This window comes from Erythrolamprus reginae, chromosome 2, assembly GCF_031021105.1.
Source record: "Erythrolamprus reginae isolate rEryReg1 chromosome 2, rEryReg1.hap1, whole genome shotgun sequence".
In the NCBI taxonomy this organism is placed as follows: domain Eukaryota; kingdom Metazoa; phylum Chordata; class Lepidosauria; order Squamata; family Dipsadidae; genus Erythrolamprus; species Erythrolamprus reginae.
In genome coordinates, this window is record NC_091951.1 from 197419885 (window position 1) to 197442050 (window position 22166).

The 22166-nt window shown below is 40.5% G+C and overlaps 3 protein-coding genes across 3 annotated transcripts in view; 1 reads left to right on the forward strand and 2 right to left on the reverse strand.

The window, feature by feature from the left end:
* Nucleotides 1-3572, reverse strand: part of PIN1 (peptidylprolyl cis/trans isomerase, NIMA-interacting 1) — a 41181-nt gene extending 37609 nt beyond the window's left edge. The window contains exon 1 of the mRNA XM_070741059.1: nucleotides 3390-3572. Within this exon, the coding sequence (XP_070597160.1) occupies nucleotides 3390-3447 (58 nt within the window). The 5' untranslated portion in view covers nucleotides 3448-3572. The remainder of the gene's footprint in view (nucleotides 1-3389) is intronic.
* Nucleotides 3573-7436: 3864 nt separating this feature from the next.
* On the reverse strand, nucleotides 7437-15970 carry UBL5 (ubiquitin like 5). Its single transcript, XM_070741061.1, has 5 exons — nucleotides 15662-15970; nucleotides 14973-15065; nucleotides 12839-12922; nucleotides 9085-9122; nucleotides 7437-7665 (listed from the first exon to the last, which is right to left on the reverse strand). The coding sequence occupies exons 2-5, from the start codon at nucleotides 15026-15028 to the stop codon at nucleotides 7622-7624; spliced, it is 222 nt and encodes a 73-aa protein (XP_070597162.1). The 5' UTR covers nucleotides 15029-15065; nucleotides 15662-15970; the 3' UTR covers nucleotides 7437-7621.
* Nucleotides 15708-20586, forward strand: FBXL12 (F-box and leucine rich repeat protein 12). Its single transcript, XM_070741060.1, has 3 exons — nucleotides 15708-15976; nucleotides 16660-16732; nucleotides 18103-20586. The coding sequence occupies exons 1-3, from the start codon at nucleotides 15723-15725 to the stop codon at nucleotides 18901-18903; spliced, it is 1128 nt and encodes a 375-aa protein (XP_070597161.1). The 5' UTR covers nucleotides 15708-15722; the 3' UTR covers nucleotides 18904-20586.
* The last annotated feature ends 1580 nt before the right edge of the window (nucleotides 20587-22166 follow it).

The following is a 22166-nucleotide window of genomic DNA, read 5'->3' on the forward strand; positions in this document are numbered from 1 at the left end:
CTCTGAAAGAGAAAAAGGTTACTTATAATGAATGAAAAATCAGCAACGAGAGATGCAAATAGATTTTGCATATAGATGCAAAATCACTGTGGTTAATGAACAGCCGTGAGACAAAAAAAAGGCTTCCTTTAAAAAGTGGAAGTGCAAATTAAGAGAGCAAAAAGAACCCAATGCCAACAAAAGCAAACTTGACTTTTTAATAAAGTAGATGAAAAAGAAAAGCAATTTGGAAAGCCTAAGTAGGACTTTCAGCAAAATGGAGTGTTCATATTCAGAATTTTGCTCATTAGACATGATCCTGAGTTTCCTGTTTCTCTTTCCAACTGATAAACATTCTACAAGTCTGATTGGCATGTTCAGTCATCATTCATGGGGAGAGGGAGAGCGATGAAACATAGAAACATAGAAGTCTGATGGCAGAAAAAGACCTCATGGTCCATCTAGTCTGCCCTTATACTATTTTCTGTATTTTATCTTAGGATGGATATATGTTTATCCCAGGCATGTTTAAATTCAGTTACTGTGGATTTATCTACCCCGTCTGCTAGAAGTTTGTTCAAAGGATCTACTACTCTTTCAGTAAAATAATATTTTCTCATGTTGCTTTTGATCTTTCCCCCAACTTCAGATTGTGTCCCCTCGTTCTTGTGTTCACTTTCCTATTAAAAACACTTCCCTCCTGGACCTTATTTAACCCTTTGCTGGATGGATAACCCCTTCCGTTTTTTGTGCCCCACAAATCTCAAATACGTCCTACCTTTTTCTTTTTCGTCCTCCATTTCTTAGCACAATTTTCTTCCTTGGACAATATGAGCCTAATGCTCTGAGAATATAGCTCCTGCAGAGTAAGTAGCTTGACTAAATGCCTCTGTACTTCCTGATTTGATCTATAGTCCTTCCTCTTTCTATTCTTTCCTGGGACTACATACATGTAACCCTTTCTAATGCTGTACAGAATGAGGTTTTACCATTTGCTTTCTCAATACTTTTTCTAATACTGCAAATATTAAAACAATTTTGAGCAAATTGTTACAAAACATGCATTTTCCAAGTTTGGCTTATTATTCAGCAAGGGAACTTCAACATAGACTCATCAGAAGTGGAGGGAGAAGAATCCGAATAGCTGCACAAGTAAATTATAAGACTAAAAAGAATACTAAGCAAAAATACAGAGCAGTTGAATGTATTCACCATGACTACGCCTTATTTTATAAAAGAAGAATTATATCAAACAGATGCAACAGAATTACATTTAGATTTAACAGACATACTAAGAACTAAAAAAAATGAATTTAGAATGGCATATTGTAGTTAAAACATGATCAAACTACAGTATTTGGGGGAAATCCACTGTCCAATGTATACCACCTATAAACTCTAAAATGGATGGTTATTTCTAAACCTTGCCTAACTTCTTGGGATATCAAGATAAAATATGGGCAGGAACCCTGCCTCCACATTGGATGAAAATTGGGGAAGAAATGTCATAATGCAATGAAGTTGCTATAATCAGCCATTATTCAAAAGGTAATACAGTACACTTTCTTTTTATAAAAATCAAGACACTGTTTAAGATAAATTGATTGAAATCAAATTCAAACAGCACTTTGCTGAACAGGAATTGGTGTAACTTCTATAAGAGTTGCCTTATTGCCTTAAAATCCTTTTTACTCTACTTTTGTACAAATGCATGAATAACTTTGCTTCTATAAAGGCTTCTATAAAGTATGTGAAAATAAATCTTAGTAATCAAAAAAAGTTTAAGTAGGAAGTTGAGGGTAGCAATAAATGGCTACTATACATCAATAGTCTTCCAAAGGGCAGTTATGTTTTAAATGGGCTAGAGAACAAGGTAACAGATAAAATAATTTGTAGAAGACAAATTACTTAACCTAATGATGAAACCTTTTCCCACTGTATATCTTAGAACTAATGAGCAGGCATGAAAATGGCAAATGAGATTCAACACATTTACAAAATCCTATCTTCCAGTAAGATAAGACCACCAGCTTGGTGAGAAATAAATCAAAGCTAGAGGGGGGGGGATAGGATAATGGTGGAGACCTCAAAAGAAGTTAAATCATTGTGCATCGTGCTGTAGGAAGGTTGATGATAGGAACAATTATCATTTTTTTTTCAAAATAAGGAAAAAACTAAGAGGCATTTTCTGTCGTTTTTTGAAAATTAGAATTTGAAGTCACACAATGAATTGCCACAAGGAAATGCTTCACAAAATGAATAACTTAGGGAATTCAGGGTTCCAAGTCCAAGAGTTTTAAGAGGGGATTAAGCCATTTCACAGTGAAGATATTGTGTTTTTAAAAAATAATAATAATAATAATAAATGAGCAGGTCCATGTTCAGAATTCATTCTGGATACTGCTTGCATATTTGGGAGGACAGTAGTGGAAAGGAGCAGCTTGGAATTCTGTTGATTTGTTTCCTAAATGCTTCCGAATGCCCCACCATCCCCACATTGCTAATGTTCTGATTACTGCAGTGAAGGAATCCTTCCTTCCCTCTGATTCATCAGAGTTCCTTCCATGATTTTTCAGCACAACCCCTCCCCTCTTCCGCCTCAGAAACGCACGCAACTCTTACTTTGAATTCACAATCTCGGATCGAAAATGTCACCGGGTAGGGTGCCAAATTACATTCACTTACATAATTATGTGGAGTTTTTTAAGTCCTAAAAACATGCCTTATGAAAGAGGGAGGGGGGGGATCCCTTCAGGCCAGATTATAGGGATAGCTACTTATTTCATTTGAAACGAATAAGGAAAAAAAAACGATGGTAAAATTAATTGGAAGTTTATTGTTTTATTGTTTCAAAACACCGTCAGAGAAAATAATAGCTATGGGGAGAACGGGGGGGGGGGGTTTGAAGCAAAAGGGGAGGGAAGAGAATAATGATAAAGGGATTTAACCAAAATGGGAAGAGGAAAAAACGCGAAATACATGAGGCTCGGGGGGTTTTTTTCTTTCAAAAGCCTGCACTGTTTTTCGGAGGAGCCGTAGCAGCATGCAAGCCCGCCCCCGTAACACGTAACGCCTCATACTGCACACCCCTCAGAAAGCCTTTTCCATCCAAATTCAAACGCCTCCTCCGTTCGACACCGGGGATTTTCCTCCCCGTCTTCAACCGTCTTTTCACGGGAACTCTTCTTTTCCAAAGGGGGAAAAAAGGCCGCCATTTCCTCAGGCAAAAAAAAAAAAGGCCTCACTGACCCGCCCCACCACCATCGCCGCCACTTATCCCCCGTGTGTCAAGGGCCTTCTATCCTCGCTTAACACGGGGACGTGCACAAACTTTCTCCCCACACAAACACACACACACCCCGCGGGACACCCCCAGCTCCAGCCCTCAACCCTTCCCTCCGCGGCGGTACCGGAGCTGCGGCTCATGCGCTTCTCCCAGCCCGCGGGGAGCTTCTCCTCCTCCGCCATCTTTCCTCCTCTCACAGCACAAGCAAGCGCAGAGCCGGCCACGCCCACTTCTCCTGGCAACGCAGCCAGCAGCAGCAACGCGCGCGCGCTCTCTCAATAAAATGCACCACGCGCCCGCCTGTCTCGCGAGAACCGGCGTTTCTTCCCGTTCCATTGGCCGCATTGGCGGGAAAGCCTCGTTCCTATTGGCGGGTTTTGTGAAAAAGAGGCCGAAAGAGGGGAAAAAATAGGCGACGGAATCCCGGCTCGGAGAAGGCCTATCTTAACCTGTCCGCTATTTGAGTCTCGTTGAAACGCGAAGGTATTTTTTTTTTCAAGAGGCAACTGGACTTCGTTTTTTTTAGAGCACCGCACACCAAGAGAACTAGATACAAGTTTTTCCCTAAACGCCATCATTCTGCTAAACAAATTTGGGGGGGGGGGGGGGGGGGGAATCTGAACTCCAAATACAAACTGAATAATCAAATTATCCCAGATAACCCCCACTCGGGTAAAGACCTCGGTATACTAATAACAAAAGATTTAAGTGCCAAAGTCCACTGCAACAACAGAACCAAGAAGCCTTCAAGAGTTGTAAACCTAATCCTAGGTAGCTTCTGCTCTGGCAATCTCACACTACTTACCAGAGTTTACAACACTTTACCCTTAGATTATCCACGGTTGGCCTATCCAGATTCCTAAGAGGTCAGTAAGGGGTGAGTACAAGTGCACTAGAGTGCCTTCCGTCCCCTGTCCTATTGCTCTCCTATATCTCCTATACCTTTCTTCTATTCCTATATCTCTTCTTCTATTCTTTCATTGATATGTTTTATTCCTATATCTTCTATTCTTTCTTAGATATATTTTACTATGAGTACTGTATATCCTCTATAACCTTCATTATGTATTTTACCATATGTATACCCACTAAAACCCTCATTGTGTATTGGACAAAATAAATCAATCAATAAATAAAATAAATCTCCTCAACACTGTCAAACTATAAGTCTGCACTATTACTACTACTTCCTATCACCCATTTCCTCCCACTTATGACTGTAACTTGTATCCTTAAAATTTTTATTAACATTGTTTCCTGATTGCTTATTTGACCCCTGAGTCATGAAATGTTGTACCTCATGATTTCTTGAGAAATGTATCTTTTTTAATGTATACTAAGAGTACTGTATATGCACCAAAGACAAATTCCTTGCGTGACCAATCACACTTGGCTAATAAAGAATTTTATTCCTATTTTTTTGAAGACGTTTGACTTCTCATCCAAGAAGCTTCTTCAGCTCTGAATGGATGGTGGGGTTTGGAAGGATTTATACTCCTTTCAGACAGCTGGTTATTTGCATTCTTTCCATTCCCCACTATCCAGTCAGAGCTGAAGAAGCCTCTTGGATGAGAAGCCAAACGTCTTCAAAGAAAAAAAATAGAAAGTCCAGTTGCCTCTTTAAAAAGCAACTTTGAGACAACCATGTCCTGGATCAGCGGTCCAGTGGCCCATAGAAAAATTATTTGCATTTTTTATATTGCACTAAATACTATTTTTTAAAAAAAAATCATATTGGTGGTGTGCGGGAGTTAAAAGTATGAGTTTAGTGGTTCCTGAGGTCCAAAAGGTTTGTGACCCCTAGCGTGGATGACAGAATCTCCATAGGCCAGTGATGGCGGACCTTTTTTCCCTTGGGTGCCAAAAGAGTGTGCATGCACGCTATCGTGCATGCGTGAATGCCCACACCCATAGTTCAATGCCTGGGGAGGGCGAACACAGCTTCCCCTGCCACCCTGGAACCAGGGGAGGATAAAAACTCACTCCCTCATCCACCCCCCCAGGCTCTCAGGAAGCCAAAAATGCCCTCCCGGAGCCTCTGTGTGAGCCAAAAATCAGCTGGTCAGCACACACATGCACGGTTTTATTATTATTATTATTATTATTATTATTATTATTATTATTATTAATTAGATTTGTATGCCGCCCCTCTCCGAAGACTTGGAGTGACTCACAACAGCAAAACAGTACAAATCCAGTAGTTAAAAAAATTGGAACTGAGCTAGGGCAACAGCTCATGTGCCAGCAGATATGGCGTGCCACCTGTGGCACCCATGCCATAGGTTTGCCATCTCTGCCATAGGCTGTTGGTAGAGGAGAGATGGTGGTAGTGGAGGCTGCAGTGAAAAGTCAAAGAGGATGAATCTGGGTGAAGGCAGATCGATTTTAAAACGCTAGGCTCTGTTGAAGCCTGAGGCACAGATAGAAAGTCTTTATAATACAGTACCTGCATTTTCCAAATTGGTGGCTCTTGTCCTAACCCATTTTATTTATTTATTTTATTTATTTTATTTGACTTCTATGCCGCCCAATCCCGAAGGACTCAGGGTGGCTTATAACAGTATAAAATTACAACAACAGCAACAATAAAAAGAAGTCAAGAAAAAAAAATTGAACTGCAGCCTCAAACATCTCCAGTGTTTAGCTGGAAACTGAGACCCAGAGCTCGAGAATTTGCCTATAAGGAAATCGAGTAACCATTGAGTCAATGCCAGATAGAGATGCAGGCAAATAAATTGCTCACTTCTCCAATTCCTAGATTAGTGACAGCCTGTTTTGAAATTCAATCTGCAAACTGTAACCGTGCTAAACTTAACTGCTGTAAGAGGATAGTATTAGTCTTACTTGAGTCTCCTATTTCCAGCCTTGGCATTTTGGTCCTCTGTAAGCTGCATAGCATTCATGCCAGGTTTTTTTATTACTACATTTATAGGCTTATTTTCTTTTGTTGTGGCTCAGCCTGTGGTGCAATTGCCAATATAAATTTCTTCAATAAATTTTTAATGTCAGCAATCCATTTGCAGTGAGCAATGATCATTTTCAGCCCTTCTACCATGAAATTACAGATAGTGTTTCACTTACAAGTTCATTTAGTGACTCAAGTTACATCATTGGAATAAAGTGACTTATGACCATTTTTCTCACTTACAACCATTACATCATTATCATATGATCAAAACTCAGACACTTGACAATGGACTCATATTTATAATAGTGTCCTGGAGCCATGTGATTAACTTTTGCAATATTCTGACAAGCTAAGTTAATGTGGAATCCAGGTTTGTTTAAAAATTGTGTTACTAATTTAACAAGTGCACTGGTTCACTTAACAACCATAGCAAAGGTCATAAAATGGGGCAAAACTCACAAATGTTTCATTTAGCAAGAAAAATTGTGGGCTCAATTATCCTAAATTGAGGACTACCTGTACCTTGAAGGTTCTTGAAACGTTCTCTATTTTCACTTGTGAAAAGCACTAGGAGCTTCAGTCTCCCACTGTAACAAAGGCAGGCTCTTGACCTCTCCACGTGGGCTTGGACCACATAAAAGTGAGTATTGGTTTTCACCCTCTTTTTTGGGGTAAAAGGTGTATCTCATACTCCAAAAATATGGTAAGTCTAGCCATGTTTAGACTTCTTTCTTTCTTACCATTTGTTTTAATTATTTCTTGTGAAATTCACCTAGCTTCCAGAGAAGGGAAGAACATATTTTTCTTAGCCACATGCTTAACACTTGAACCAGGAAATCGTGTTATGAAATTGATTTCATTTTTAAATCAGCCTTCTTTGGGTGGGAATTAATTGTTTGATCTGTCACATATCAGGATTAAGGAAAATAGTTTAGCTGATTTGAATGGGAAATGATTAAATTACCTGGAAGACAGATTGCCTCAACAATAGCATGCTTACCAAATCTGTCCAAGAATTCTGGATACTAATTGAATGAACAATATTCAGTAACATAATGACAAAAAGTGGAGGTCATGTTGAATGCAGGTGATGGTAATTTTTGGCAAGTTTAATACTTTTTCAAGACTAGCTGCCGGTTAGGTGAAACTATGAAGGGGCAGGGTGTTAAGAGAACCTTTCTTGCATATCTCCTGAGCAACTGTATTTTTAAAGTCACATTCACTAACACCATGGTTTTTTTTAAAGAAACACAGAACACAATGTGTCAATCATATTTATTTATTCAATACAAATACATAAAACAAGGTTTGATACAGATTTCCTGATTTATTGCATCAAGGATAAAATATTCCTGACTTAATGTCAATCCACAAAGTAGCCCATCTATAGACTGAAAACTTCAAAACAGAGAAATAAAGCAAAGGTAGTACTTGTCATGACCAATACACTACTGATAATATAGTTCCAAGTTCATGCCATCATGGATTTCATCTGAAAGTAAGGAGTTAAGGTTAATTTTTACAAGAAAATATTAATGAGTACTAATTATAAATAGGCTTAGCCTTTGAAAATATCATTCCAAGGTAACCATCCTTTGGAAATATTGTCAATGCTGTTCAAGTATATACAAACATATATATTAATATGACCATATATATTTGTATAATGCCCCAAATATCTTTTTTCCCCTAGTTATTCAAGAGATTTAAAGCCCAATTCTATTTTCTTGAGATAAAAAGTGGTAGTGCACTTGTCAATTGGAATCAAGATCTACAATTCCAATTTCTTTCAAAGGTCAAGATGACAAATAGTATTGGGATCAAGCAACAGGTTGACCTATCCAGATTCCGAAGAGGTCAGTAAGGGGCGAGTACAAGTGCACTAGTGTGCCTTCCGTCCCCTGTCCTATTGCTCTCCTATATCTCCTATACCTTTCTTCGATTCCTATATCTCTTCTTCTATTCTTTCATTGATATGTTCTATTACTATACCTTCTTTTCTATTATTTCTTAGATATGTTTTACTATGAGTATCTCCTCTATAACCTTCATCATGTATTTTACTATGTGTATATAGATATATACCCACTAAAACCCTCATTGTGTATTGAACAAAATAAATAAATAAATAAACAATTCTTTAAAATGGCGTATGGAGTCCTTCAAACAATTTTAATATTAAAGTGTTGATAGAATTGGAAAAAAATTATATTGCTGAGAATTCTGGGCTCATAAAGGAAACATACTGAATGGAAAAGATTTGGGAAATGGGAAAGATATAAGTCTAGAAAGCCTTAATTTTCAATTTGAATTGTTGAGTACAAAGCTTCAGGCCATGTCTCATTTTGAACATTTTAGAAGTTGTTTATGTTTGGAAGAGAGCTGTTTCACATGTTTTTTTAAAAAGCCTTATTTGCAAAATTGAGTGCTCAAAACAGTTCAGCGTATCTTTAATTTTTAGACTGAAACATTCTGATCTTAAAACAGGCTACTCTGTGCATCCCAAAAGTGGCTCAACCTCAGAACAAAGATAATACAGTCAATTTGCAGAACAATTTCAATATACTTGAAATTGATGTTTTGATGGCATGTTTTGACAATTGAACAAGACATTCTGAGGCTGAAATATTTCAGCATCAAAACATTATGTGGTAAACATAGATTATATATATACTATATATATGCATGCTAAAATGCCTGAAATATCCAAAAGGGATACAATCAATTAAGACTGTTTTTAAATATGTGCAGGATAATGATTTCATATTTGACTATAATTTAAATACCCCCCCCCCCAAAATAACAAGACATGGAAGAGAAAGGTAATTTTAAAGAAAGTTTAAAATATCACATTTTCCTTCTCTAGTCATCTGACCATTTTCTTCATTATTGTCAATCTTTTAAAGGATACAGTCTGCCAGCATCACATGGTCCTTGAAAATTGTATACCTATAATATATATAAAATATAAGTATAAAAACAATAGCTGTAGCCAGTGTTCCCTCTAAGGTGCGCAGTGCGATATAGCGCGCTGGTTTTTAGCGGTCAGCCCAGGAATTTTAAATTCCAGCGCAGAGGACCTTCCCCTCGCCTCCCCGCTTTGGCTGCCCCAGCTCTGATACCCACCCGCACAGCATCGAAGGAAGTGTTGGCCTCCTCCCCCACCACCGCGCTGGGGGCTGTCCCCTGGAGCTTTTCTGCACTGCTTTCCTGGGCAGGAGGGGCAGGCGCCTCCCCCCTCGCGGCACCAGGCGAGCATGGCTGTCCGGAGGCTGCTGTCGGGGCAGCCGACGTCCGCTGATGTCAAGCTTTGCACCGGCTGTCCAGGAAAGCAGCGCGCTTTTCAAAGGGCAGCCGCCACAACAGCTACGGCACCGTGGAGACCGCTGACAAGGTGAGCTGCGCGGCGGAGGTGGGAGGCAGAGCCAAGGGGAGGGCGCACCGGCCAGCAAATGCACTGCTTTCCTGCGCCGGGACCACAGGGGGGAGGGAGCCGGCTGTCCAGGCGCCAGGGGGTGGGGGGCGGATCCACTGGCCACGCCAGCCCAATGTCCGTCCGCGGGGCTGGGGGCACGGATCTGTCAGCCCCGCCAGTCCGATGTCCGTCCACGGGGCTGGGGGTGCAGATCCACCGGCCCTGCCAGCCTGATGTCCGTCTGTGGGGGGGGGGGCGATGACCGGGGGCTGCCAAAAGGCAAGCGGCTTAGTTGCATGGCCTGCCACCAAGCTTCTTGCCGTCCATGGGGGGGGCGCGATGCCGAATGCTGTCCGTCCGTGGTGGGTGATGCAGGGCAGGCACAGGCAGCCCCAGGAGGTAAAGAGGGAGGGAGAGAAAGGAAAGAGAGAAAGGGAGGGAATGAAGGAGGGAGATAAAGAAAGAGTGAGAGATAGAGAGAAAGATGGAGAGAAAGGAAAGAGAGAAAGGGAGGGAGAGAAAGAGGTAATGGAGGGAGACATAGAAAGGATAGTGAGAAAGAGGGAGGGAGAAAAAGGAAGGAGAAAGGGAGGGGGAGAAAGGAAAGAGGAAGGGAGGGAAAGAGGATATGAAGAAGGGAGAAAAAGAAAGTGAGAGATAGAAAGGATGGAGAGAAAGAGGGTGGGAAAGGAAAGAGAGAAAGGGAGGGAGAGAAAGGGAATGATGGAGGGAGAAAGAGTGAGAGATAGAAAGGATAGAGAGAAAGAGGGAGAGAAACGAAAGAGAAAGGGAGGGAGAGAAACAAAAGAGAGATGAGAGAGGAAGGAGGAGAAAGAGAGAAAGGAGGGAGAGCGCATTATAGATGTCAGAACTCACGCATGCGTGCTAGCGCGCGCCCACACTTTATTTATTTTTATTTTTTTATTTATTTAGAGTTCTATCTTGCCCGGTCCCAAAGGGACTGCCGCTCAGATACTATACTTTTCTGCCCACACCGAAAAAAAATTAGAGGAAACACTGGCCGCAGCTTGTACATAGTTCAGTAAAAATAAGTAAATAATTATCACAATCAATACAATCAGACCTTGACTTATGGACCTATACAGGTAGGCCTTGACCTATAACCGTAATGAAGCCTACCTATCATGGTCTTAAATTGTGATCATCATAAAACAAGTCTGATTTTATAACTTTTTTCATAGTGGCCATTCATGCATGTGACTGTGGGGAAAGGGAGGAGAATCACCATAACTTCAAATCTTCGTCATATGTAATAACTTTGAACAGCCACTAAGTGACTGGTCATAAATTGAAGATTGCCTGCATAAACAATCACAATAAAGTGAAGGGCCAATCAGCATTAAAGAGCTGGCATTGTGGGGACCATCAGATTTGTTCTGTTCCAAAGTAAAATAACTCATGCATCAAATTGTATCAACTCTAATACTTATACAGATTATCAGTCTGCTGCTAGTCACAAATCAAGGTTTCTCTTTCAAGCATGAATCTGTTTGTTACAATTTATTTAATTTTCATCAATCACAGACTGCAGTAGCTTCTTTCTAAACTATGAGATACAAATAGTCCTTGACCTACAATTTTAATGGAGTCATTAAGCCAGGCACCACATTATTGTGTTGCTTAAGGACTCCATCCATGCTGTTCCTGATATGGTCAGTAAGTGGAGTAGGGTCATGGAAACTCTAGGAGACCTAGAACAGGCCCAGCTTACAGGTAGCCTGCCCTGGGCCTTCTCCATCCCATCAGGCATGGGGGAATTGAGATCCTCTTCCCCCTAGGCCTTTACAATTCTATGCATGGTATGTATGTATGTATGTATGTTTGGTTTTTTATATTAAAGGGTTTTTTAATTGTTTCTAACATCAGACTACTATTGTACACTGCTTTATTGTTGCTGTTAGCCACCCCGAGTCTCCGGAGAGGGGCGGCATACAAATCCAATAAATAAATAAATAAATAAATAAATTTCTTGCTTCTCTGGGTTCCTGTAAACCTTTGGCATGCTTTCTTGCACCACCAGTCCCCGCAGGCCTTGGGCTTGCTTCCCACTATGTTGGGTCCCACATACTCTTTCCCATGTCCCATCAGTCACTTGCCTTTTACTGTAGCTCTTCTAGAAGCAGTGTGTGGCCTTTCTACACAGTGGAAGCTGCATGGCTCCATCTCAAAAGCTGACACCATTTTGAAACTGCCCCAATTAAGTGCAGCTGTTAAAATTGGTGCCCATTCCCAGGACAGAGACATGGGGCCTCCACTGTGTAAGAAAGCTGCACAGCACAATAGCTACTTCGAGAAGATCTACAGTAAAAGAGGTGTCACTATTTGGTGACAGGAGTATAGAGTATCCTTGCAATCAGCAGGCTGTGAAGCAGGCCCAAGGCTTGCAGGGACCCTGTGAGGCAGGAGGGGGATAAGGTAGGTGATGGGCACGGCAGCATCCTTCCGATCAGTTGTAATGGCAGCAGATTGCCAAGTGTCAGAATTTTGTTCATGTGAGTACAGGGCGCTGTGACAGCCATAACTTCAAAACCAGGTGGTAAGTAGTTATGGGCAGATCAATCAGAATTTTGAAAACTTACTAAGCAAATAAGTAAATGACAGCTGTAAGTACATTTCTATGAAGTGAATTTGAGATATCAAGTAGAGGAACTTCTCTTTGTTATGATTAAATTGCAAAATGAAACTATCAGGAGAGGATATCATTGGAAATATTAAGTGTTTCTTCTCTTTTGACACCGCTGGTTGATTACTATCTATGTTTTAAACTACCCAGTATATGTAGAGTCAGTGTGGAGTACAGTTTAAGGTATTGGCCTAAAAAACAGGAATTGTAATCCTGTCTTAGGCAAACAACCCCCCACCCCACTAAGTGACATTGGGGCAGTAACTCTTTTTCGGCCCAATTAACTTCACAAAGTTGTTGTTAGTAAAATAAGAGGCAGAAAACCTATGTATGTTTGCTGCCTTAAATTAGGCAGTTATGTATAAAAAGGCATAACATTAGCATGTCAAATCACTGTCAATTGCAAAAAGGAACTTTACTTGGAACAGCTTACATTCTGCGGCAATAATTATAATACCATGGGACAGCAATATCTGCCAATCAGGCCTTTGGAAAGGATTTGATGGGTAGATAAAGATGCCAAATCCAATCTAACCATCTGATGGACTAATCATCTGAGGAGCTATATTTAAAGCATATTATAAGTATGTTGGAGAGCCTACTTACCACTTCTTCAGAACTATCTTGTCCCAACGCGTACCAGTCTGGGCAGCAATAAGCTTCTTAAGATCCCTGATGCAATCATCAGTGCTGAGCAGTAATATTGGTTAAAGAAATGGATAAGAAAATAGGGCCTAGTATATCATAAACACTAAATAAGCTATTTGTTCAGTATAACTTATCAAAAACAACTCTTGTACAGTATGAAATAGGGGATAGATGCAGATATACTTTACATTGCTCGCATACAGATGATCAAAAGACTACTGTTTGCATTTTCAAATCTATGCACAAATACATCTGCATGTATTGATTATAAACAGTCCCTAGATTAAGAACATCCAACTTGAGAACAAACCCTAAATTTATTTATTTATTTATTTATTATTTAGATTTGTATGCCGCCCCTCTCCGAAGACTCAGGGCAGCTCACAACAAGATATGACAAATCATAAATAAATCAGATAGCTTTAAAATATTTAAAGATTTAAAAGAACCCCATATACTAACAGACACACACACAAGCATACCATGCATAAAATTGAACAAGCCCGGGGGAGGTGTTTTAATTCCCCCATGCCTGACGGCAAAGGTGGGTTTTAAGGAGTTTACGGAAGGCAGGAAGAGTAGGGGCAGTTCTAATCTCTGGGGGGAGTTGGTTCCAGAGGGCCGGTGCCGCCACAGAGAAGGCTCTTCCCCTGGGACCCGCCAACCGACATTGTTTAGTTGACGGGACCCGGAGAAGGCCCACTCTGTGGGACCTAATCGGTCGCTGGGATTCATGCGGCAGGAGGCGGTCCCGGAGATATTCTGGTCCAGTGCCATGAAGGGCTTTAAAGGTCATAACCAACACTTTGAATTGTGACCGGAAATTGATCGGCAGCCAATGCAGACTGCGGAGTGATGGTGAAACATGGGCATACCTAGGTAAGCCCATGACTGCTCTCGCAGCTGCATTCTGCACGATCTGGAGTTTCCGAACACTTTTCAAAGGTAGCCCCATGTAGAGAGCATTACAGTAGTCGAACCTCGAGGTGATGAGGGCATGAGTGACTGTGAGCAATGAGTCCCGGTCCAAATAGGGCCGCAACTGGTGCACCAGGCGAACCTGGGCAAACGCCCCCCTCACCACAGCTGAAAGATGGTTCTCTAATGTGAGCTGTGGATCGAGGAGGATCTATTATTAAAAAATGGTGGATAGCATTCTGCTTGCTTGAGCTGACACAAGCACTGAAGCTACACAATGTTTCAGCAACTGCTTGAGCAAAGTATTTTTAATACAGGTAGTTCTCAACTTATAAACATAATAGAACCTGCAATTCTGTTCATGTGATAGTTAAATGGGTCATCATGACCACACCTGACCTGTATAACCTTTTTTTTGCAGTTATTAAGCAAACTCATTGTTTGGTATGCTAGTTTTCCACCAAAAAACTTTGTAAGCTATGGTCATGGGACCACAAGATGCTGCAAACAGCCATAAATGTGGGCTAGATGCCAAGCATCCAAACTGCTGTCATATCATCACTGTGGGGGAGATGGCTGTTGGAACCCTGAATGCTGATCAAAACCTTTTCTCAGAGTTCATTGTAATTTTGAATGGTTGCTCGCCAGAGGGGCGGCATACAAATCCAGTTAATAAATAAATATATAAGCAACCGATCAGTCACCCAATGAGAGCAATCATGAAGAATTCTCATGTTACTACCACAACAAAATTTGCATCTCCAAATTGGAGATTTCTGTAGATTCCCATCTCATAATGTGGTTATGAAGTGAACAAGATTTCAATAGATTCCCATTATCTGGGCCTATCTTGAGAAAAAACTGGATATAAAAAGTCCACACTCCCTATTCAAATGCCAGGTTTTTGAGATGAAAAAAAAAAGCAGACCAAGATGAATCCTTAGCGGGGAAAAACAAAAGGAAAAGTTACAATAGCATGGTTGTTTTTTACATCCACTATATGTATAATACCAGAGAAGGGGGGGGGGGGGAACTGTCTACTTAAGCCACATTCACACTCCAGTTAATGGTACCCATAATAAATAGCTTCAATCTAAAATCCTTTTCTTGTGATTTTCCAGCCCTAAAAGGGAAATAATTGCTATCCCAAAGCGGTTTCTTAGGTCTCGGATACTTGCACTTCACTCTAACTTTCTTGCCCAGCCGATCGTTGCAAACAACTTCAATCATCTTGATCCAAGGCTTCACGTTCGGCTCTGCTAGAAAGCTAAACAAAATAATCAGTATCAAAACAGATAAGAAAACAAAATAGTAATCCCGCAGTCTGATGTAAATACCGAATACAGTTAAAAAACCTATTTTAAGCAGAGCTTGGGGAGTTCTGAAGCTAATGGGCACTGCCCCAACATTTCTCAAGCTGTGGTTGCCTGAAGATGCGTGAACCTCAAAACTCTCAGAATTCCCCAGCATCTACAAGCAGCCAAGGATAATAAACTCTAAATACTAAATACATCTTAAAAACCCCGCCCCCCACAACTGCACTAATGTTTTGCCAAGACCTCCGTGTACTAGACGCAGAAACCTAACAAAGCCCCAGTCCCTGAGGCGTGGACCGGTGGGAAGAAGTCGCCTATTTTTATTTTTTCTATTTATTAATTTATTTTTGTCAAGCACGTATTGGTAGTATATACAAAGATATAACAATGTTTATATACATGATACTAGTAAGAGAGAAACATTAGGACGGGACGGAAGACATATTGGTGCACTTATGCACACCTATCAACGCGTAACCGCCCTCTAAACGACCAGGCCGAACGACCAACCCGACACACACACGCCCCGTAAGAGCCTCTCTCTCACCGCCTAGGAGGCTTCCTTCAGACCGAGAAAGCCCGAAACGCCACAACTCCTTCAGCGGAAGATGGAGAATTCTCGCCCGCAGGAAAAACAATCCAGGCTCGCCAACCCGGAAATGCGGGGTCACTTGGAAAAACGGAAGTTCTACAACTTCCTTCCGCCAACAGTTTTTGCCGCTCTTCTATACCGCGGGAAGAAGATAACGCTGTGTCAAATGATGGCCGCGCTATCCCCTCCGACTCTTTCCTCTCTCCCGGACTCGCTTCTGCTCCAGATTTTGGTCGGGCTGCCGCCGCGTGACCGACTGGGCGTGGCCAGGTAGTACTGTAGTCGGCTCCGCCTCGCGTGCTCCATTTCCATGGGAACTCGTCTCCTCCTCCTCCTCCTCTCAACGTCAACTACGCCGTCGGGCGGGGGTGGGGAGCTACTTTCGGAATAAAGTCGGTTGCCTGCGTAGCGGCTGGTCAAACGCCGATTGGCGGCTTCACCCGCGCGCTGCGCGTGTGGCACGTAGGCTAAACTCGTCACAATGCGAAATAACGGATTAGTGGAAACAGTTTGCGCAAGGAGCAAGTAACTCCCGTGGCAATCCGTGGAGGAATGCCCGGTGGGAGAGCGGGGGAGGAAACAGCCGTCAGGGTCCTCTTTTATTTATTTATTTATTTTATTTGTTTGTTTTGTCAAGTACGTATTGGTGGTATACAAAGATATAATAATATTTATATACAAGATACTAGTAAAAGAGAAACATCAGGACAGGGGACGGAAGGCACTCTGGTGCAATTACTTATTCGATTTTTATGCCGCCCTTCTCCTTAGACTCAGGGCGGCTCACAACATGTTAGCAATAGCACTTTTTAACATAGCCAGCATGCTCTGTTATGCCCGCCCCTTAGCTCTTAAGAATCGGGAGAGGTTCGGGGGGGGGGGGGTGGACGGGATCAATTCCTTTAGGAGAGATTGAGCGTATTCCCTAACAAACCTTTTTTTTTCGCCCGCAGAGTGTGCAAACGGTGGCATCGTTTGGTGCGGGACAATTTGTTGTGGCGACACGTGGACCTCTCTTCTTGCAGGGTCAGAAATGCCCTAACTAATAACCTCTAATAGTTGCATATGTGAGAAGGGCAGATGTATACATTTACCAAGCAAGTAGTTCTCAAAGTAGGAAATAGATGTTTGGTAAAGGTATGGGAAGGAACAAGGAAAATGGTCCTGGTCAGATGCAGTACAACCGATATACTGTACTTACAATTTAGAAGAGGGAGAGAGAGAGAGAGAAAGATGTCCTCACAGTAATTTAATTTAATTTAATTTCTTAGATTTATAAGCCACCCTTCTCCAAATGGATTTAGTAATATAATTACTCAGTAATATAATTTAGTGGAATTTCTGGCAAAACAAATAGTATTTTAATTTGCAAAGTATAGCATACTTTATTATAAGCAATGTTCTATGTATGATTTAATTTTATTCTAGTTGTTTATATTCACAGACAGGAAGGCTTATCAGACAAAATGCCTAACCTGATCATGTTTAAAACTATATAATGCGGTAGTTTCTGTACAAAAGATTGAAACTGGCACAATTGCCAGGGAAACATTGTACCCCATCCTTTTAGCGCATGCATCAATTTCACACGAATGTTCAAAAAGGGCAAAGTTTGCAATACAATGTATTGTCAGTCATTTTGACACTTCACACATCACATAGATGCCACTGATTCAGAGTTTGAAACATCTGGAATACCTCCCACTGAAAATCAGGTTGATTTATGAGTTTCCTGGACCCTTGAAAACTGAAATGGTGAATGATATCTAGTGTACTTATTTGATTTTATTGGATTCTGATTTAATCATATTTGTATATTTGTTCCTACTGGGGATGTTTAAGTTTGGTTTATGCTTACTCTCAACAATTTGTAATCTGGTGAGAATCTGTTTTAATTATGGCAACGTTGACAGGACAGACCACCAGAGTATAAACTTACTGCACTTCTTACTAGCACTGATGATGTTACCTAGTTTGGGTAATGAAACATTTGCAAGAAAACAAGCAAGCTCAGAGACCACCAAGGATTCCTCAGATAAACTACAATTCTCAAAACCCACATTTATTTTAAAAGTTATATAAACTTGTAAAGGCTTAGACCAGGGCTGTCAAATGCATCACACACTGGCCACGCCCAGTTTAACAAAAGGGGAAAACGTCCCAGTGCTTCATGCAATGGCGTGAGTTTGACACTCCTGGTTTAGACACAACATTTGGGTGCTATCTAGCCTAATCTTATTTTATTCATCTATTTTAGAAATAATATTTATTCCTGGGTTGTGGTCAGAGGCTTCGAAATTAGGTTTGTTTCTGTATCAATTATAATTTTCAGTAACTTATCTGCATCCCAATATTTTTTCCAGTTGCCAATTCTATTGTTTTTCCTTTCCCTTTAGATATCCTCCAAGACCTTATGGCATCTTCTACGGAACTATTTCCGAGGCAACTTGCAGACTCTGAAGTTACGGGGATCCCTCCGCTCCTTTCGAAAACAAGAAGTACTTACTTCAGCACTGCTGCAGGCTTTGGACAAACAATGTCCCAAACTCCATCAATTGAGCTTGATGGAACTAGACCTCCGTTCATTCCAGTATGGCTGTATGCCCTCCTCTCTTACCACCCTGGAGCTGAGATATTGTGAGATCCCTTTTGTTTGGTTCCAAGTGCCAGAGACCCCCGGCACTTTCCCAAGAATCCAAAAACTTTCAATCCAGAATGTCCCTGCTTTTTCCAACCAGCACCTATTGAATATCGCCACTCAGGGCACGCTCAAGACTCTTATTCTTTCAGAAGTCTACCGTATAACAGATGTGGGGATCCAGGAAGTAGCACCACGTCTGAAAGACCTTCAGCACCTTGCCTTGCGCCATTGTAGCATTGGTGATTCAGCCATGCACTTCACTGGGCGCCACATGAAGCAACTGCACCGTTTAGATCTCAGGAGCAATTCTTTGACAGATGCAGGTCTTCTTTGCTTAAGTGGTTTGCCAAACATTGAGAGCCTTTGTTTGAGAGACTGCAGTCAACTTTCTCCAGAAACTATTTTAATTGTTTGCCAGTCACTTCCCAGCCTGAAACATCTTGATTTAAGAGGGATAAACTTTGAAGACAAAATATTCCAAAAGATCCAATTGGGTTTACCAAGCTGTACAGTGGCAAACACCATCCCTTGCACAGATTTCAGTGCAATATCTTAGAAGATAGAAATATTTCCCTATGCATGTTATTCACAGGTCAAAAGATGGCAGCACTCAGATATATCTCCTTAGCAGCTTTTTGTCCTTACAGCCCAAATGTTTGTAGCAGGCTAAAAAATGGAATATCTCAGACAAAACAAGTAACACATTTCAAAGGCCATTAGTTTAAATGTTGTGCAAATTCTATAGCCAATGTTTGTACTGCAGATGTCATGTGATGTTGACATAACTCAAGGATAAAGAATCCCCTGTCTTTCCATATTTTTATATATTTCTTAACTTCCACCAGTTCCAGCAAATACAGTCAACTATGAATCTTGATGGGAAAAGTATCCAAGAATACCAGGACACTACCAGGTTTTAAAGTATGACATTAAAAAGTGATTGGAGAGATTAAAAATTAAAACAATTTATATACTGCAGCCTTAAGATGTTATTAGATATATTGTGCCATTTTAAAAGCACTGCACCAATTTCTGGACATCTAGGTTAGCAGATAATACCTGTTCTGTCCTCTTCCCGAATAACTTAGAATTTATATCTTTTAACAAGCTCAAAGGTTACATTTACAAAAGTGCATAATTTTCAAGATCGACCACATTTTATTGTTTTTAAGCACCAGCTTATTTACTTGAAATCTGGCACAAGTTTGACTTTTTAAAAATAAATTATCTGAAGTTTGTGTTCCACATTATTTTTTCCCTGAACTCTGAAACTGATTAAATTTCAGACAGGATGTAAGTTATGAGTATTCCATCAAATGCTTCATTAAAAGGCCTACTGCCTGTACGCACTTCAAATGCATACAGATGCTTTGCAAGTGACCACAGCCCAATCTAAAAGTCTGTGTGTGTGGTTAGGCTTAAAGTGACAAAATGGAAAAAACTATTACAGTAAATTCTTAGGAAATAAGATCATGGTATTGAACTATCTTTAAATTTAGATTTAATTTCTGTTCTGGTTTCATGGTTGCAATATTTTTTTGGAATACAGCCTGGGCATTCTACCCACAAGCCCAATGTGATCCTCAGATTGAAGGGGTGGGGAATCATCCTTGCACTATTTGACCTGAAATTAAAATGAGCCATCGTTTTATGTTATCCATATTTGTCATGTTACCCATGATATGCATTTTCCTTTCCCATCTTATATCTTTGCTCCCAACCACCTTTGCAGCATTGTAGTACTGATCCAGCTTCCCCATGTTACCTTGGTTTTCATTAGCATTACTATCAGCTAATAGAGAATTAAAATGCTTTAGCTGTTATGGACAATGACTGGAACACATTGAACTATTCGCAGAGATACCAGCAAGACTTTCATTTTCTGCATTTCATAACCCTTTCCTCCCATTAAAATGTAGGAGTAGCTATAATTTTTTCCAATAATTTTATGAGCAGTCGATGCTACATTACCCGGTCTTGTAGCTGATGATGGGAACCACAGGTAAGGTAGGATCTTCTTAACGTTTACTGTATTTCAACTTTCTTTTTGCACACATTAAACTCTGCCTTCATAAGCTTGAACAGAATGAACTCCACATAAATTGTATCAAGTTTGCATAACTTAATAGTATCATGCTATTGTATTTGCGCACCCTGCCTTTTTTCATTCTTTTTCTCCCCCCACAGCTGATTGTGGCATCACTACGGTGACTTAAAAATAAAGTCCTTCAAAACTGAACTAGACTCCTGGTGATTTAATAAGTATGTTCATATAGGTTGTTGGTTTTTGTTTTTGCAACATTACAGAATTACCAGTAATTATATCAGTGCTTCCTGGTATGTTTTCTCTCCTAACCAACCTAGCCTATAGTCCTAGGTTTTCCTGGTAGTTTTCCATCTAAATATTAATCAGCTGTGATTCTGCTTAGTTCTGCTGCTGCCAACTAGCTGAGCCTCAATCCTACTTTCTGATTAAAAAATTATTAATTCCTGGTCATGTTGGTCACAATAATCTGCTTGGGTTCTATATTCCCCTGTATCTTAGTAATATAAATTTTGAAAGAGAAACTAATTATTTTAATTTACATTTATTGAGAATTTTACATATAATAAAAGTCAAATCTAAAGGAAAGGTGAATGAAAAAGTGTAAATATAATGACTTCTGACCTCTTCAACAGATTTACAGTTGTATACATCTACTTCAAACCCTCACTTAGTCCACATCTTTTTTAATCATGAAACCATTTTTTTTCTTTCAGCAAAAAGTTTGCATAAGGTTTCCAATCTGTTTAGGTAGATAAATACTGACATTGAAGTTCATTTGCTACTATAGTTATTTTTCTATTTAGGATATACTCTTTGATTATCGGGGATCATCCACCATTGGGGTAAAAATATATGGCCAGGCTAAAATTTTAATGATCATTCTGGTCACATCAGACTGCACTGCTTTTCTCTCAAAGGATGATGCAATAGGTCACTTGCCTTCTATCTTCCTTTGGACCTTCCTTCCATTTTTGTCAATGCCCCACCTAAGCATAGTCTAAAACGCCATAAACGTGGTTTAAACAAGATTCCAATTGCCCCCATTAAAAATCAAATTGTGTTACTGTGGGGCATAGGCACCATGTTGGGAATTGCTGCTTTAGACTATCATGAGGTATGTAATAGCATATTGACTATAAGTCTTGAAATAGAATCTTGCTAGTTCAAAACTTGGCAGAAAAAAATTGATTACTATTCTCATTTCCTCAGCTTCCTGTCTTCTGTGCATTTTAAAAAATAAGTCTAACAGATCATTGTTTCATCATTTTCCCAATCATGAGAGGCAGGTTTCATCTTCATCACTCAAAGTACAAAGCTCGGGTGAATAATAATCTCGGGTAGATAACTGGAAAAAATAGTGAAATGGTACAGACTGGATTTCTTTTTAATGTCCTGGTAAAAGTAGGAATCTCAAGGAAAGAAAAATAGGTATCTCTTTAAATGACATTTTTTCTCGGTTTCAAACCATTAACTTACTGTTTATAAGGAGTGATGGTTATTACAGCACTCATGATCTAAAACAAGGGTCTGCAACCTTGGCAACTTTCATGAGTCTTAAGTTGCCAAGGTTGCAGACCCCTGATCTAAAGGAACAAAAGTGTCATGGGTAGTGTTGCGCGAACCAAATTTGCATAGTTCGGGTCCATGCAGAACTTTGCGGTGTTCAGCATCCCGAACCTGGACTTTTTAAAAAGTCCGTGTTCAGGTTCAGCGTTCGCTCGAACACTGCGGTGGGCGGGAGGTGGAGGTGGGGAGGGCTCTGACTCAGCGAA

Excerpts from the sequence above, each read along its gene's own strand:
- FBXL12 (XM_070741060.1), top strand. The coding sequence starts at position 15,723 with ATGGAGAATTCTCGCCCGCAGGAAAAACAATCCAGGCTCGCCAACCCG. Across the intron at positions 15,977-16,659 it reads GACCGACTGGGCGTGGCCAG|AGTGTGCAAACGGTGGCATC; the intron begins GTAGTACTGTAG and ends TTTCGCCCGCAG. Across the intron at positions 16,733-18,102 it reads TGGACCTCTCTTCTTGCAGG|ATATCCTCCAAGACCTTATG; the intron begins GTCAGAAATGCC and ends CTTTCCCTTTAG.
- UBL5 (XM_070741061.1), bottom strand. The coding sequence starts at position 15,028 with ATGATTGAAGTTGTTTGCAACGATCGGCTGGGCAAGAAAGTTAGAGTG. Across the intron at positions 9,123-12,838 it reads AAGATAGTTCTGAAGAAGTG|GTATACAATTTTCAAGGACC; the intron begins GTAAGTAGGCTC and ends TATATATTATAG. Across the intron at positions 7,666-9,084 it reads CCATGTGATGCTGGCAGACT|ATGAAATCCATGATGGCATG; the intron begins GTATCCTTTAAA and ends CCTTACTTTCAG.